Source organism: Chaetodon auriga, chromosome 18 (genome assembly GCF_051107435.1).
Source record: "Chaetodon auriga isolate fChaAug3 chromosome 18, fChaAug3.hap1, whole genome shotgun sequence".
Classification (NCBI taxonomy): Eukaryota; Metazoa; Chordata; class Actinopteri; order Chaetodontiformes; family Chaetodontidae; genus Chaetodon; species Chaetodon auriga.
This window is the reverse complement of record NC_135091.1, coordinates 14560312-14573830: the sequence shown is the minus strand read 5'-3', so window position 1 is coordinate 14573830 and position 13519 is coordinate 14560312. Positions and strand designations below refer to the sequence as shown.

Sequence of the window (13519 nt, the reverse complement as noted above, 5' to 3'; positions counted from 1 at the left end):
CAATGAAAAAATAATCTATAGAGCAAGTGAAATTCAGTAATAGTTTTCACTTCTAATTCCTAAACACTTGGACCAGATGTTCACGTTGTTGATTATCATAATGTAATTTACCAGTTCATTCATGTAAAAAAAATGTATTCACATTAGTGCTTTTGCGACAAATATAACAAAACATCATGTCAACAAAGTTTGGGAACCCCCTGGTACCACCGCTACCACCAGCAGCACTGTTATCGCTGGGTTCAGCAAAGTCTCGCGATGTTTCTGTATTAGAGAGCATTGTGGCGACGAGAACTGGCGTGGGACGGAGTGAAGAGAGTTGTTATCGAAGAAGAGGGAGAGGAGACAGAGGCAGGAGCAGAGCCGGGGGTGTGTGAGTGTGTTTGTGAGGTCCAAAAAGGAGCACAACACGGCGTGAATGAGAGAGGCAAGCTGGCGGAATTCAATATGGCATCCGGAGATACGCTGTACATTGAGACAGACGGCTCGGAGATGCCGGCCGAGATCGTGGAGCTCCACGAGATAGAGGTGGAAACGATACCGGTGGAGACTATCGAGACCACGGTGGTCGGCGGGGATGACGACGACGACGATGGGCAGCCCATGATCGCGCTCCAGCCGCTGGTCACCGACGACCCCAGCTCGATCCACCACCATCAGGAGGTGATCCTGGTCCAGACCCGGGAGGAGGTGGTCGGTGGGGATGATTCGGACCTGCACACAGACGGCGGCAGCGGGTTCGAGGACCAGATCCTCATCCCGGTACCGGCTCCTGGGGTGGAGGATGAGTACATCGAACAGACTTTGGTGACTGTGGCTGGGAAGAGCTCAGTGGGTCGGGTGAAACGGGGAGGCGGCACTGGAGGCAAGAAAGCAGGCAAAAAGAGCTATTTAAGTGGCGCGGAGGCTGGCGGAAGAAAATGGGAACAGAAGCAGGTGCAAATAAAGACACTGGAGGGGGAATTTTCTGTTACAATGTGGGCGTCGGGTAAGTAACGTTAACGTTAGCCCTGTGGTGGTCTGTCAGATCCGTTGTTAGCCGTTGCATGAGGCCTCGTTGCCAGGGCGTTGTCCTGCTGCACCAGACTAGTTCCTGGAGTGCTCCGTTGCACGGTCGTGAAAAGCAACAAATAATGCAAGTTTTCGATGCAAAACCTTATTGTAGCATAGCGAAATGTTTTTGTTTTGAAGGGAGGCCATGTTTTAGGTGTTGCTGGGCGCCGCCATATTCCCCGAGACTAGTAAGTATGGCGGCGGCCCCGAAAAAATGGCGATTGTGGCGGTCAGGCAGAGATGGCGGCGGTGCTTGGGGGAGATCGAGACAGCTGGGTTTAGGATAAGTGCAGGCCGCATAACTGTGGCGAACGCGGTGTTCAACTGCAGCTGGTGCTGCGACGGAGGGCCGTGAGGAGCGTGTGGAAGTTTAACATGCGTTGTATTTACATTGTGGCACGTTTTATCCAGTAAATCGTTTAGCAGTTAGCTGTTTGCTGTTGGTTCATTAGACAGCTTTACGTCTGCGTCAGGTTAGCAAGCTGCTGCCTCTGAGCAGCGCCGGGACTGCGAGCAGCGGAGACATGACCCAGTGGTGATCCATCATTACGGAAAAGGGTCTTAATAAGGCAACCAGTACCTTATATTTTAATGGTTGCTGGTTTTATTTCACAGTCAGATTAAAAAAAATACACTCACTGCTGGTCAAAGTGTTAATATTGAGGACGCAGCAGCTATGTTGAGCTATTTTTAGTGCACCCTGCTGGTTGCTTTACAGTAGGATTCAGTGGCTTTGCTTCTTATTTGTACTCACGTCTTCACTGAAGGAAGCTAGTACTCTGCTTTAAAAAAGTGTATATCTGAGAAACGGAGCCAGAAATTTCTCATTTGGCTAAAACTGCAGATGAAATTATAATTTTAAAAAAAACAAAAAAAAAAACTGCCGTTTATTAGATGTTAGTCTGCCAAACTTTTGTCTTTATGTTTTCTACTTTTCTTGTTTTTCGTATTTAATTTTGTTATCACGGTTAGCAAGGTCCCATTAGCATTAGTTAATTATTATTTATGATTTTAAAACCTGCAAAATTAATAGCAGGAGGAAGCGAAGGATATGTGAAATTGGGTCATTTTGTTATTAATACAAATCCAGAGTAATTAATGCAGCAGTAATGTGGCTCCTGATATCACCTCATAGCCTGAGCGGCTGCAGATGTGTTTGCCCTCCCTCCCACCTTTAGCCAGGGACAAACGCGTATGTTATCGGTTCAGTCTCTGTAATGTGTTTCTAGATGACAATAAAGACATTGACCATGAGTCGGTGGTGGAGGAGCAGATCGTCGGGGAGAACTCCCCTCCGGACTACTCCGAGTACATGACGGGGAAGAAGCTGCCCCCTGGTGGCATCCCGGGGATCGACCTCTCAGACCCCAAACAGCTGGCAGAGTTTGCCAGGTGAGTGTGTGATGGGGTCTGTTACCTGAGGGGAAACAAGCAGGAAGACATCACTGTTCAGTCACAAAGATGGTGAGGTGTGTGTGTAAAATGATGCCTGTGGTGCTGCTGCACGAAATTGTGTTTTGGTGATGTCTCAAGTGACCATCAGAAAAGTTAGAAGAAAAAAAAGATGGTTGTGCCAGTTTAGCAACTAACAGTTATGCACTGATTACAATATGCACCCTGTCATTTTGACATTTAACTGTATGATCAATAAGATGTCAGAGCATAATAAAAGTGGATTTGGCCCGTTTCAGTTTCATGTTTGGTCCAACCAGGAGCTGCAAAGCAGTGATACTAGTGAATACTCACACCAAGCAGGCATGATGTAATTATTTACCATAATCTTTTCGCTTTTGCCACAATGTGTGCCTTCTCGGGGTGAAATGCCATGTGGGGACATTTCTGCTGCCTCTTACTGATAAACATTATTGATTGACTAAAAAAAAAAAAAAAATCAACATCAGAACTGGACCAGGAGATGACATAAAAGGGGATGGCTTTGCACCATGTGTCTCTGTTTTTGTTTGTTTAAAAACTCCAAACCATGTCCTTTTATTGTACACAGGATGAAGCCCAGGAAAGTCAAAGAGGACGATGCTCCCCGGACGATAGCCTGTCCTCATAAAGTGAGTTTAACGATGTTGCTTTGCTGTACAACAATCTATTGTTTGATGGTCTGAACATTGTTGCTGTCTGCGTAATCGCCAATTTCTGTAAAGGTTTTTTAAAAGTGAAGGAAGCCCTTTAGTGTATTGATTTTCATGTACTTACAAGGACACGATCAAACCTCATCTGAACTCTACACATTTTGCTAATATGAAGGCTTTAAATATATACACACACACACACATACACGATTAAAGGAAACTATACAAAATGTAGAGGACTCTTGTATATTTGTGTACAAGGAAAGACAGAAGCCCTTTTCATGCACCACTTCAGAGTTTACATGCCTGCTGCAAACAACCTGACATTACTTGCCCGCCTGCGCTGTTTGTCAACTTTGTGCTGCACTTTATCTGGTCCTCAGGGCTGCACAAAGATGTTCAGGGATAACTCAGCCATGAGGAAGCATCTCCACACCCACGGCCCTCGCGTGCACGTCTGCGCAGAGTGCGGCAAGGCATTTGTCGAGAGCTCCAAACTCAAACGTCACCAACTCGTTCACACAGGAGAGAAACCCTTCCAGGTTGGCATCTGGGCGCACTTCACACTCCGCCATGCACAGATACACTCACACTATTTTTACATTTTAAGCGCATAAGCCCATCACAGTTTAATGCTGAGTTCAAGCTAAGGAGAATGGGATATTAAGTCATTGCTGGCTCATGTGGTTCAAAATTTGTCAACCAACGCCAGTAAAAGTCAAGGTCATCTGTCTCAGTGGCTGGTAACATTTTGACTTTGCATTATCTTAAACTTGCTCCAAAGTCATTTGAATTTACTCTGTGTAATTGCATACATATCGTAATATATATCTGCACCTTCATTACTTGTGCTACGCAGTTTACGATGGCAGAGTTTCCATCAGTATTCTTAGACTTTTGAACCAGTGGTTCTGTGTTTTCATGGTAAAGACGCAGACCAAAGCAGGCTTCTCATTGGCCCACAGCTGTTGATTTTGCTGACTGAAATGACAGCATAGATTACAGTAACAGCTGTAGCTGCATAGCTACTGTATCTAATTAAGCTCAGTTAGCTCTATAAGTTGGCTGAAAACAATGTTTCCACCTGGCTGTTAACTGTAAACGAGAGGCCTAGAGAAGAATCGTACTGTATTATGTATTTGATTGCTACATACACAATATTGTGCAGCAAGACCAAGAGTAAAGCTGCCTGCCCCACAATCAGTATTGTTTTTGTATTGCAGGGTCCAGCTAATTGGTCCTTGTAGTAGAACGATAAAGGAAAGTGTGAGCTCAGACTGTAATTTTGTCCTAACGTGAACCTGTTTGGCTGCTTACTCTTATTGTTTGTATTTTCAAACACTATGTTTCACTGTAATGTTACAGGAGAAAGGGGTTTTAGGATGAACTCTAACCAATGTGTTCAGTCACCATAAGATTATTTTGGGTAATGCTGGCAGGGGTTGCTGAAGTGTTAACTTCCTCAAGTCGAACAAAGGTCCATACTATTTGTAATTTGGCAGTTAGCCTGACACGCTAACAATTGTGGCTTAAGCTAGAGCAGATCAATACACTGTTTAGTCCATTCTATCCACTTCTGCTCTGGTGTTTTTGGTTTAGTTGACATGCAGTGTATAGCTCTTACTACAGCCACTACGTCAACATGTAGAGAAGTACAAAGATTGACAGGCCTGCTGTTGCTCAGCTGTGATTGGTCAATATTTTTTAAGGGGAGATGTTAACAAATTGTCAGTGAAGTTCAGAAGTTGGGCGTTCACACTGTATGATCAATGTGGAGACTGAGCCCTCTGCTCCTCTCCCTCTTTCAGTGCACCTTTGAAGGCTGTGGGAAGCGGTTTTCTCTGGACTTCAACCTGCGCACACACGTGCGGATCCACACTGGAGACCGGCCCTACGTCTGCCCCTTCGACGGCTGCAATAAGAAGTTCGCGCAGTCGACCAACCTAAAGTCTCACATTCTCACACACGCCAAAGCCAAAAATAACCAATGAGAGCCCTTCTGCCAGAGTCAAGCCACACCAATGCGGAGGAAAAGAGCATCTTAGCGGCACATGTGAAACCTCTTTGAACGATGGAATGAAAAGCTTGAGACTTATTGATTTATATGAAAAAATCTGACAGATTAAAAGACTTAAAAAACAATGAAATTCAGCTAGTTTCCCTGCATCTCTTTTCTTCTGCTGTCATCTTGGATGAGGAACACACTGACTATTCCCCCAATGCCCCGGCCGACGCAGTCCCTTTGTTTCTCCAGTGGCACTTGGCTGCCAGAAGATGGAACTCATGGACAAACATCAGAGACTTATTTTTACCAGAGCGAGGAGAGAAGCAGCAATCTATTAGTATTTTTATTTTCTCACATAGCTTTTATTTTCCTCAAGTGTGCATATTGTACACTTGACTCAGGCTGTGTTTAGTAAAATTGTGATTTTTTTTTTTCTTTCTTTTGTTTCTCCTCCTGCATTATGAGATCGACCTATGATACAAAAGGCCGCCGGCCTTGCGTGACCTGTTTCACATGTATGACAAGTTAAAAAACAGCTGTATGTTTGCATTTCCATACCTTTGGTTGTATTTTTTCTCTAACCACAAAATAACCTTGTATACTTGTACTGTATGGCTGTATTGAAATTACGTAGACATAGATAGAGGTGTGATTTAAAGTGTTAACCGATTAAACTTTTAGTCATGAGTTGCTTTATATTTTCTATGAGCTGTCTTTACACAGATGAATGAGTAATATAAGCTTACTCAGAGCGTGTCTCAGTTAAAGTATCTGGAGCGTACATTGAATTGACTGCGAGACCATCACTTTCTTTGTTAGAATGTAATGTACAGAAGTCAACCATTAACTTCCTTTGTTGATATTTACACCCATGTATCTCAACTGCCCACAATAAAATGGGTCATTCCAACCCTGTCGAAATATACGAAAGCTTTTATTAAGTGTATCTTTGTCACTGACCAATGTTTGTTGTTCTTTTGTTTTTCTCAATCTGAAAACAGTGTTTGGAATGTGTGTTTTTTGTTTTTTTTTTGAGGGAGATCCATGTATTTGATGTGACTAGTTACTGTGCAGATTGCGAAGATTTTACTGTTATTTTACGTTTGGAAAAACAGGATCTTTTTTTTTTTTTTTCCTGAAATAGGCTCAGTTGTTATAGGTTAACTCACAGAATAGAAAGCAGTTAGAAGTAGCTTCACCTCAAACAGGCTCCAGCACTTAAGTGGTGCTGACATGTTAATGCATCAGTAATAATGATCCAGTGTAATAATGATATAACACTGACAGGCGCCTTTCTGCATAATGAGTGCTTTTATTTTTAATACTCTCTTGCTTAAGTACAAGTTTCCAATGCACGTCCATCACTTGCTATGGAATATATATATATATAGCTACTTTCACTCAAGTAATGGACTGAATACCAATAATACTTGTCACAATCCATCTTTGTTGTTCTTTATGCTTCTTTGTTTTTCAGATGGTGTTTTGGTTAAATCCTTTTAACTCACCAACCAGAAATATTAGTATAGTTATATCTCATAGGCCTTTTCAATAATCCATCAGTGACCACACGAAAGATAAGAAATTAGAAGCAATTAAAAAATTATGTGTTGTGGAAAATGACCAGCAGCAATGTAAAGTGTGTGGGATTGGCACTACGTGTGCAAGAGCATGCAATATCGTAACATAGTAGGGCTGCCATAAACTGAAGACCAGTAATGTGCTCACAGTTGAGAAGTTGGAGTAGATGTTGGACATTTTTGCTTCAAAATGACTTTACAAAAGTCAGCCTTGCAGATTCTTGTGGTTAGTAAACACACAACAGACTTCCCAAAGTGACTTTTTTAGGGACGTTGAAAGTAAAGATGTCAGTCTTCATCCGTGTTTGACTCAGGATAACAGACTTTCTAAAAGCTGCATCAGCTCGGTGGAATTTCCCTCCTTCCCTCTCAGGTCCCCACTTGCAATTTTTGAGTTTACACATAAGTCCTTTCCATTTTCTGCTCAGCCAGCAGGATTAACACAACTGTCAACCTCAGCGCCCTGCTAAGATCCTGCTCTTTGGCCTGATCCTGGTCATCCTGCTGCAGACCCCAGACCAGCTCTTCTTACTGCCCCCTTCTGGCACACAGCTCTCATGTCTGTACCCAGGTGCCCGTGCTATCCATGGTGCTGATCCCCATGCGGCGCATACAACAGCTTTGGCAAGCTGCAGAGCAAAATAGACTGTTTTTGAAAACTCCTATCCTCGCTGTCTGTCACGCAGAGCGATCCTAGAGGAAGAGGAAAAACAAAGGGAGCCGTCCTGCTTTGTGTTTCTGGTGAGGAGATACATTGATTCGGCTCCAGTGCATTCCTGATGTCTTACTGGCTTTTTCAGACTCCAAACAGCTCAGACTTGCTGCTTGAAATTCAGAGCCAGGCACATTTTACCTCTACCTGAGACCAACTTTGACTGGAGTGACGTGTAAGTCCACCCTCTGTGTGACTGAGAGAGAGTCAGAGTATGTAAGGCTGATTCAGGCATGATTCCACTTGGGGGTCTCTGTCTTTTTTTCTTTTTTTCTAAGGCAGCATTTATTCACAGGATTGGTTGTTTTGATTGACAAAGGCAGGGGAGAGTAAATGCACTACTTGTTATGCAGCTGAAGTCTGTCAAGCCTCCAACACCTGCTCTCTTTCAGATGCTTATTTCATTATGGCTTCTCTCTCCCAGGAGTCAAGGCACTTGTGTGTACGTGTGTGTGTTTTTTCTATTTTTAATTCCGTGCTGCATGTTTACCTGGATGTTCCCTTTCTTGCCTACTCTCCCTCTCTCTCCCTCTCTCTCCCTCTCTCTCCCTCTCTCTCTCTCTCTCTCTCAGCTTTGGCCAAGTCTTAGCTTATTCGCAACCTGAGTCTGATCTCGCCTACAATCTCGTCGGCTGGATTTTCTTTCATTAGTTTGTCTCCCTCTCTGTTGCACTGGCGGCAAGCAAACACAGGTTTATCATAGTGAAGCATGCCAGGCAGCTTCAGCGGTGAGATACACACCGTAGCTGCACTAAACCCCTTCATCTGTGAGTGGAGACTAAATCAGGAAATCCTTACAGATCTACCTTCCGCCCTCTGTGCTTTATTATTTATTTTGCATTTCTTAATAACACTTCTGCAGAGATGCTCCTCTCGCTTGTGCTCTGCTTGTCAAGAGCTGAAATACATAGTCACGTGGTGCTGGATGTAAATAAATCCTGAGGCAAGCAACCAGCAGAGTAAACATTAAATTGTATGAGCTAATTTTGTGTATTCAGTTTGAATCTTCACACAATGCAGGACACGCGCATTTAAGCCCATTAAAGGTGAGCAAATGTTATTCTGCAAACGCAGACTTGTACAAATGGACTTCATCCTCAGTTGCATACAGTGGAAGCCTGTCAGTGACTTTAACTCCTCCATTGCTCGACCACACAGCCAATGTGATGGTAAGGCAAGCAGACTGGTGTAACTCAGTTCCATCCAATCTGTAGGTCAAATCTCTGAATGTAAATCTGTTCTGGACACGTTTAAAACCTCTTGAAGTGCCTTTTTTTCTGCGGTGAGCACAGCAAGAGATGCTATTTCCATGCAGAAAATATGTTGCCAAGGTAACAGAGGAGAGAGTGAGAGTGTATGTGTGTGTGTGTATGTATGTGTGTGTGAGAGAGAGAGAGAGAGCGAGAGTGAGAGAGAGAGAGGCTGAGATACCCAGTGAATACCAGGACTGCCGCTGCAGACGTCGAGCACAGCGCTCCACCCTGTCAGCGTTGCTACAGTGGATTTTCAAGCCGTGTACATCACTCGCTGCACATCTGAAGGCCGTCTATGAATGCTCTAAATGTCAAGACAGTTGGGTTTTATTTCTGTCTCTATTTGCTCAAGTGTCACACCAAAGAACAGTACAGGTTGTGATTCATCGTTCAGTTTCCTGCTCTTTCTACACCTCACCCTCTTTTTCACCTCTGGTCCTCTTATCAGCTCTCTTTTCCCTCTCTGAGTCTGTCTCCACCTAAATATAGACTGCCTCTCTCTCTTTCCTCTGCCTCAGTTCCAGTCTCTCCGTCTGTATACACCTGTCTCCTCTCTCATCCTCTCTCTGTCTGTCAAACTCGAAACTGCTTCATCTGCATGGCCATAATTAACCACGCTGTTGCGAAAGTAGGTTGCGCAAGGTTTACAATGTAAGTATAATAATTCACAACTCAAATGGCAGGAAGTGATTTGCACATTACACCACTACGAATCACCACCTAATCATTACAGGATTAATCATTTAGGTCATTTGTTGTGCAAAGCAAGCCAAAGGAAAAATAAATAAATAAATAAAGCTGTCTCTCCAAGCGTTAGGATTGGCTGCTTTTCTCTGTTTCATATCATTATAAACTGAGATGAATTTTTGGATTTGAATCGTTGGTTGGACAAAACAAACAATTTTCTAGAAATGTTGATGGGTTTTTTGGCTTTACTAAATGATCCGCTGCTTTCAGAGGTTGAACATGATTAAGTACACGAACCCTACAAGTACTTTACTTAAACACCGTTTTGAAGGACTTTAAATGAGTATTTCCATTTTATGCTATACACTAAACTTTTATTCCATTTCATTTCAGAGGGAAATATTGTACTTTCTACACATTTATCTGACTGCTGTAGTTATCCTTAGTCCAGTGTGATGTCTTTAAATGCCTTGTTTTATCAGTCCAAAACTCAAAGATATCGGTTTAATATCATATAAATCACAGAAAAGCAGAAAACCTCCACATGTAAGAGAGTGAAAACACCATTTTGTTGCATGAAAAATTACTAAAATGACTAATCTATCATCAAAATAGTTGGTGGTTAAGTTTCTGTCAATCGACTAATGGATCTGCTGACTAATTGTTGCAGCAAATTGTTGAAGATTTAACCTGAAGAACTCAACCTCTTTGGCTTCTGACTGTGTTCGATCAGCAGTGTCTAGTTGGGCTCCTTATCACATTTCACTGTTGGTTTCATTTGGATAACTGTTTGAGGCCGAAAGATGTCAGTTTATCTGATATTTCTCACAAAACCAATGATTGCGGAAATAAATGCAAATTTGTGGAGCAGAACGTTTCACACATACTGTACTTGTGTACCTTTACGGTAGTATAATTCATAATCTTATATTAGACAATTTAGAATTTTTACTCATCTTGGCGTCCTTTGAAAATTGTTGTATATTTACTTCCGTAAAGGCTTCAAGTACTTCATCCACCACTGACAGATTAAAAAACAGATTAATCAATCATGAAAATAGCGCTTTGCGGCCCTGCACAGCACATTATAATGAGAGTGCTTTGAAGTCTGAGAGCGTGTCGAGTTTTATTTTGGTAGAGAGCTCGCTTCTTACTGTCTTCAAACAGACTGCAGTATAGCATTAAGTGTTGCTCCATCTGTAAGGCTTGTTTGTGGCAGACTGACTCTTCTCTGGGTTGCCAGGTTTGTCTGTGTCCACCAGTCTCAATGACAAAGTTGTGATCGCACTCACTTTGTTTTCAGTGTCTGGTTGCGCTCAGATAATCTGCCGCTTGCGACTGTCTGTTCAGTGCTTAACAGCGTTGGCTTCCCTGTGCGTTTTTGTTGCACAGTAGACATTCTCTGGCCTCATTTGATTGGTCCAGCTTGAGTGAAGCTTGTACTACACTAGTCAACACCAGTCCCTCTCTCCCCTGTGCCTCAGTCTCTCCTCCCATCAAGCCACCAGACGTCAATCACAAATTGACCTTTATTTGATTAATGCCTCATTTCAGGATCCTCGTCACGTCCTAGTTTCGTTCCACCCGGTCACTAAAGGTGAGATCTCTTCAAAAGAGCATAGCCATTGCATCTACATTTCAAATCTCTCACTGTAGGGCTGTGCAGAGATGTTAGCGGCCTACAGGTTCTAATCTACATCATCAAACATGGTCACAGTTAGATCAAAAGACCTTTAAAGCCTTGTTTATGAAGAGCTACCTGACATTCTCAATTTCCCCCGAAGTGGCTGTGTCCCATCAGCTGCAGCGGGTGACAACTGATCAAACAATAGCTGTGGGGCCACGCGCACTGTTATTTTCTGCCCATATCCCCATGTGTGTTAGCGTGTATGCTTTATGTGCCCAATTAACGTGAAATTCATGTTAAACGCGACACCATGATTTGATATCTCAACTTAACAAGCACACTTCGATGTGATCACTCTGAGCAATAAATAAGATTAGCACACAGAAACACAGACAATTCATAATCCTAGTGTGAGCTGGTTATGAAAGCCCTAAAGCCAAGCAGATGTGTGTGTGTGTGTGTGTGTGTGTGTGTGTGTGTGTGTGTGTGTGTGTGTGTGTGTGTGTGTGTGTGTGTGCGTGTGTGTCAAATTTATTCAGCGATGGTCGAGTGCAATGCAGCCAGTAGCATGTTATAGTTTTGGACTACTTGGTGCTTGTGAACAAAATAATATGCCCCACGACCTCCCAACAGCTTCCTATCCTCCATTACCAGAGGCCTGAAGCGATAACAAGATTAGCATAAGCACTTTTAGTAAGTCACAGTGAATGGGATTCTTAAAGAGGCTTAAACTGTCCCCCCTTCACCAGCAGCTGATAGATAGTTCGGAGCTGACTGGCACATCTGCTTGCTTGCTGCTGTTCTCTTAGTGATCTCCAACACTGGCAAATCAATGAGAGATCCATCACTGGGGACACTCAGTGCACAGACAGAGAGCAAATCACTTCTATAAGTGATAGCAGCTATCAGGCAAATGGGCAGAAAATGGTTCCTAATGGTGCCTGGTATGTCTGGTGTAAACTGCAGCCAGCCTCTTTGTCGTCCATCACCCTGGAGCATATGTAACCGAAAGAGGGGAGGCAGCAGGAGAGGAGAGGAAGAGGAGGAAGCATCTGTTCGTTCAGCATGGGAACCCCTCGGGGGGGCACCACGATAATCTGAGTTCACGTCAAACCAAATCTGGTATCTGTGCGGTGTCACTTAGTAAGTCTGCGTGTCAAAGAGTGGAAGTCACTCAGTCAGCACCCCTGGTGTGTGACCTTCACTCAGCCGACTCCTCCACTTTCTGAGGGGATTTCAGAAATGCTCGCTCATATTCTCTCTCGGCTTTGTCAAAAATCCTGTTGGTAATTGAAGCATAGTTGACACAAAAGCTGAGATCATAAAAAATGAATGACTCCCAACACTCCTCTAAACCCCTTGAACGGGCAAAGTCGGACACAGGAGACCACTGGTCAAAAGTGGAGTAAAGAAGTTTTCGGTGTGAGCAACTGACATCATAGCAGGACACTTGGCAGCATGAGTTGTCAGCTTTAATCATGAGTTTGACTAGACAGTAACAGTTGGTGCTGAGTAAACAAGGAAGTCTTTAGTTTAGATTTGACCATTTCAATTATCTTCCCCTTTGCCCAGACTGCTGTTTTCCCAGAAACAGTAATCACATTCACTATTAATGAGCCATGATGTTCATCCTGGACCCATTTACTCCTCTCAATAATGCATACTCTTTGGAATTGCCTGTGCATATTTTACACGGTGCAGCCCCCTCTATGTGCTCCCCCTAAGAGGGTTATCATTGGTGTTTTGGACAGATTCGCTATCTGGCCCCGGGCTCTCTCTACGTGTACTCCCCGGGATAATGCTTGCCAGGGGAACAATGTCTCATGTGTGACACTGACTAAGGCTGCCTGCTGTGCAGAGATAATGAAACACCGAGCTGCAGCATGGAGAGCAAAAGGTGCTAAAACACTTGTTGAAGGACCTCAGTCTTCTTCGATTAAGCATTCATATTACCCCTCTCTAACTGTGTTTCGAATAAGCTCCTCAGTTTGTTGAAATAGGCCCAACGATCTCTTTAAATAAGACAATTGACCACAAATTGGACACATCAATGCCCCAATGTGATTTTCCCACATCATGATTGTCATTAAAAGCAGGCAATTGTGGCGTCGGAGACCATGTTGGTTTAAGTGCTCTGTAAAGGGACTCGTTCTGTCAGAACCAACTGAAAGTCACACAAAGGAATGAAAAGCCCATTAGCAATGACAGCAGAAAATGAATTTAATCAGCAGAACATTGACGCTACGATTGAGAAGGAGGACGGGGGTGGGGGTGGAGTTCGAGGGAGTTAATCAAAATGCTTCTGACGATCACTCTGACCCCTGTGGCATTTGAGCTGCATATCAAATCAGCCCAGACTGAGAAGGGATTGGCCAGTATGTTTGTGGAAGGCAGGTCAGACTCAGGAAGATTGGCAGGTTCAGTTCTCAAGTGGGCTGGTTGGTGGGTGGGGGGGTTGGATGTGAATGAGGGTTGTTCAGGAGCATGGCAGGACTCTTGAGAGAGAAGTGAGTCAGCA

General features: G+C 43.6%; 1 protein-coding gene across 2 annotated transcripts; it reads left to right on the top strand.

The window, feature by feature from the left end:
* Positions 1-289: 289 nt before the first annotated feature.
* Positions 290-6052, top strand: yy1b (YY1 transcription factor b). 2 transcript variants are annotated; one of them, XM_076755725.1, is made up of 5 exons: positions 290-988; positions 2283-2445; positions 3056-3116; positions 3521-3679; positions 4946-6052. In XM_076755725.1, the coding sequence occupies exons 1-5, from the start codon at positions 448-450 to the stop codon at positions 5126-5128; spliced, it is 1107 nt and encodes a 368-aa protein (XP_076611840.1). In that variant the 5' UTR covers positions 290-447; the 3' UTR covers positions 5129-6052. The 2 variants fall into 2 exon arrangements, with proteins under 2 accessions (XP_076611840.1, XP_076611839.1); XM_076755724.1 differs by having other exon boundaries at positions 301-988; positions 2295-2445.
* The last annotated feature ends 7467 nt before the right edge of the window (positions 6053-13519 follow it).

Bases quoted from the DNA above. Each gene is read 5' to 3' on its own strand.
- yy1b (XM_076755725.1), top strand. From the start codon at position 448: ATGGCATCCGGAGATACGCTGTACATTGAGACAGACGGCTCGGAGATG. The intron at 989-2,282 runs GTAAGTAACGTT...ATGTGTTTCTAG, and splicing joins TGTTACAATGTGGGCGTCGG to ATGACAATAAAGACATTGAC. The intron at 2,446-3,055 runs GTGAGTGTGTGA...TATTGTACACAG, and splicing joins CAGCTGGCAGAGTTTGCCAG to GATGAAGCCCAGGAAAGTCA.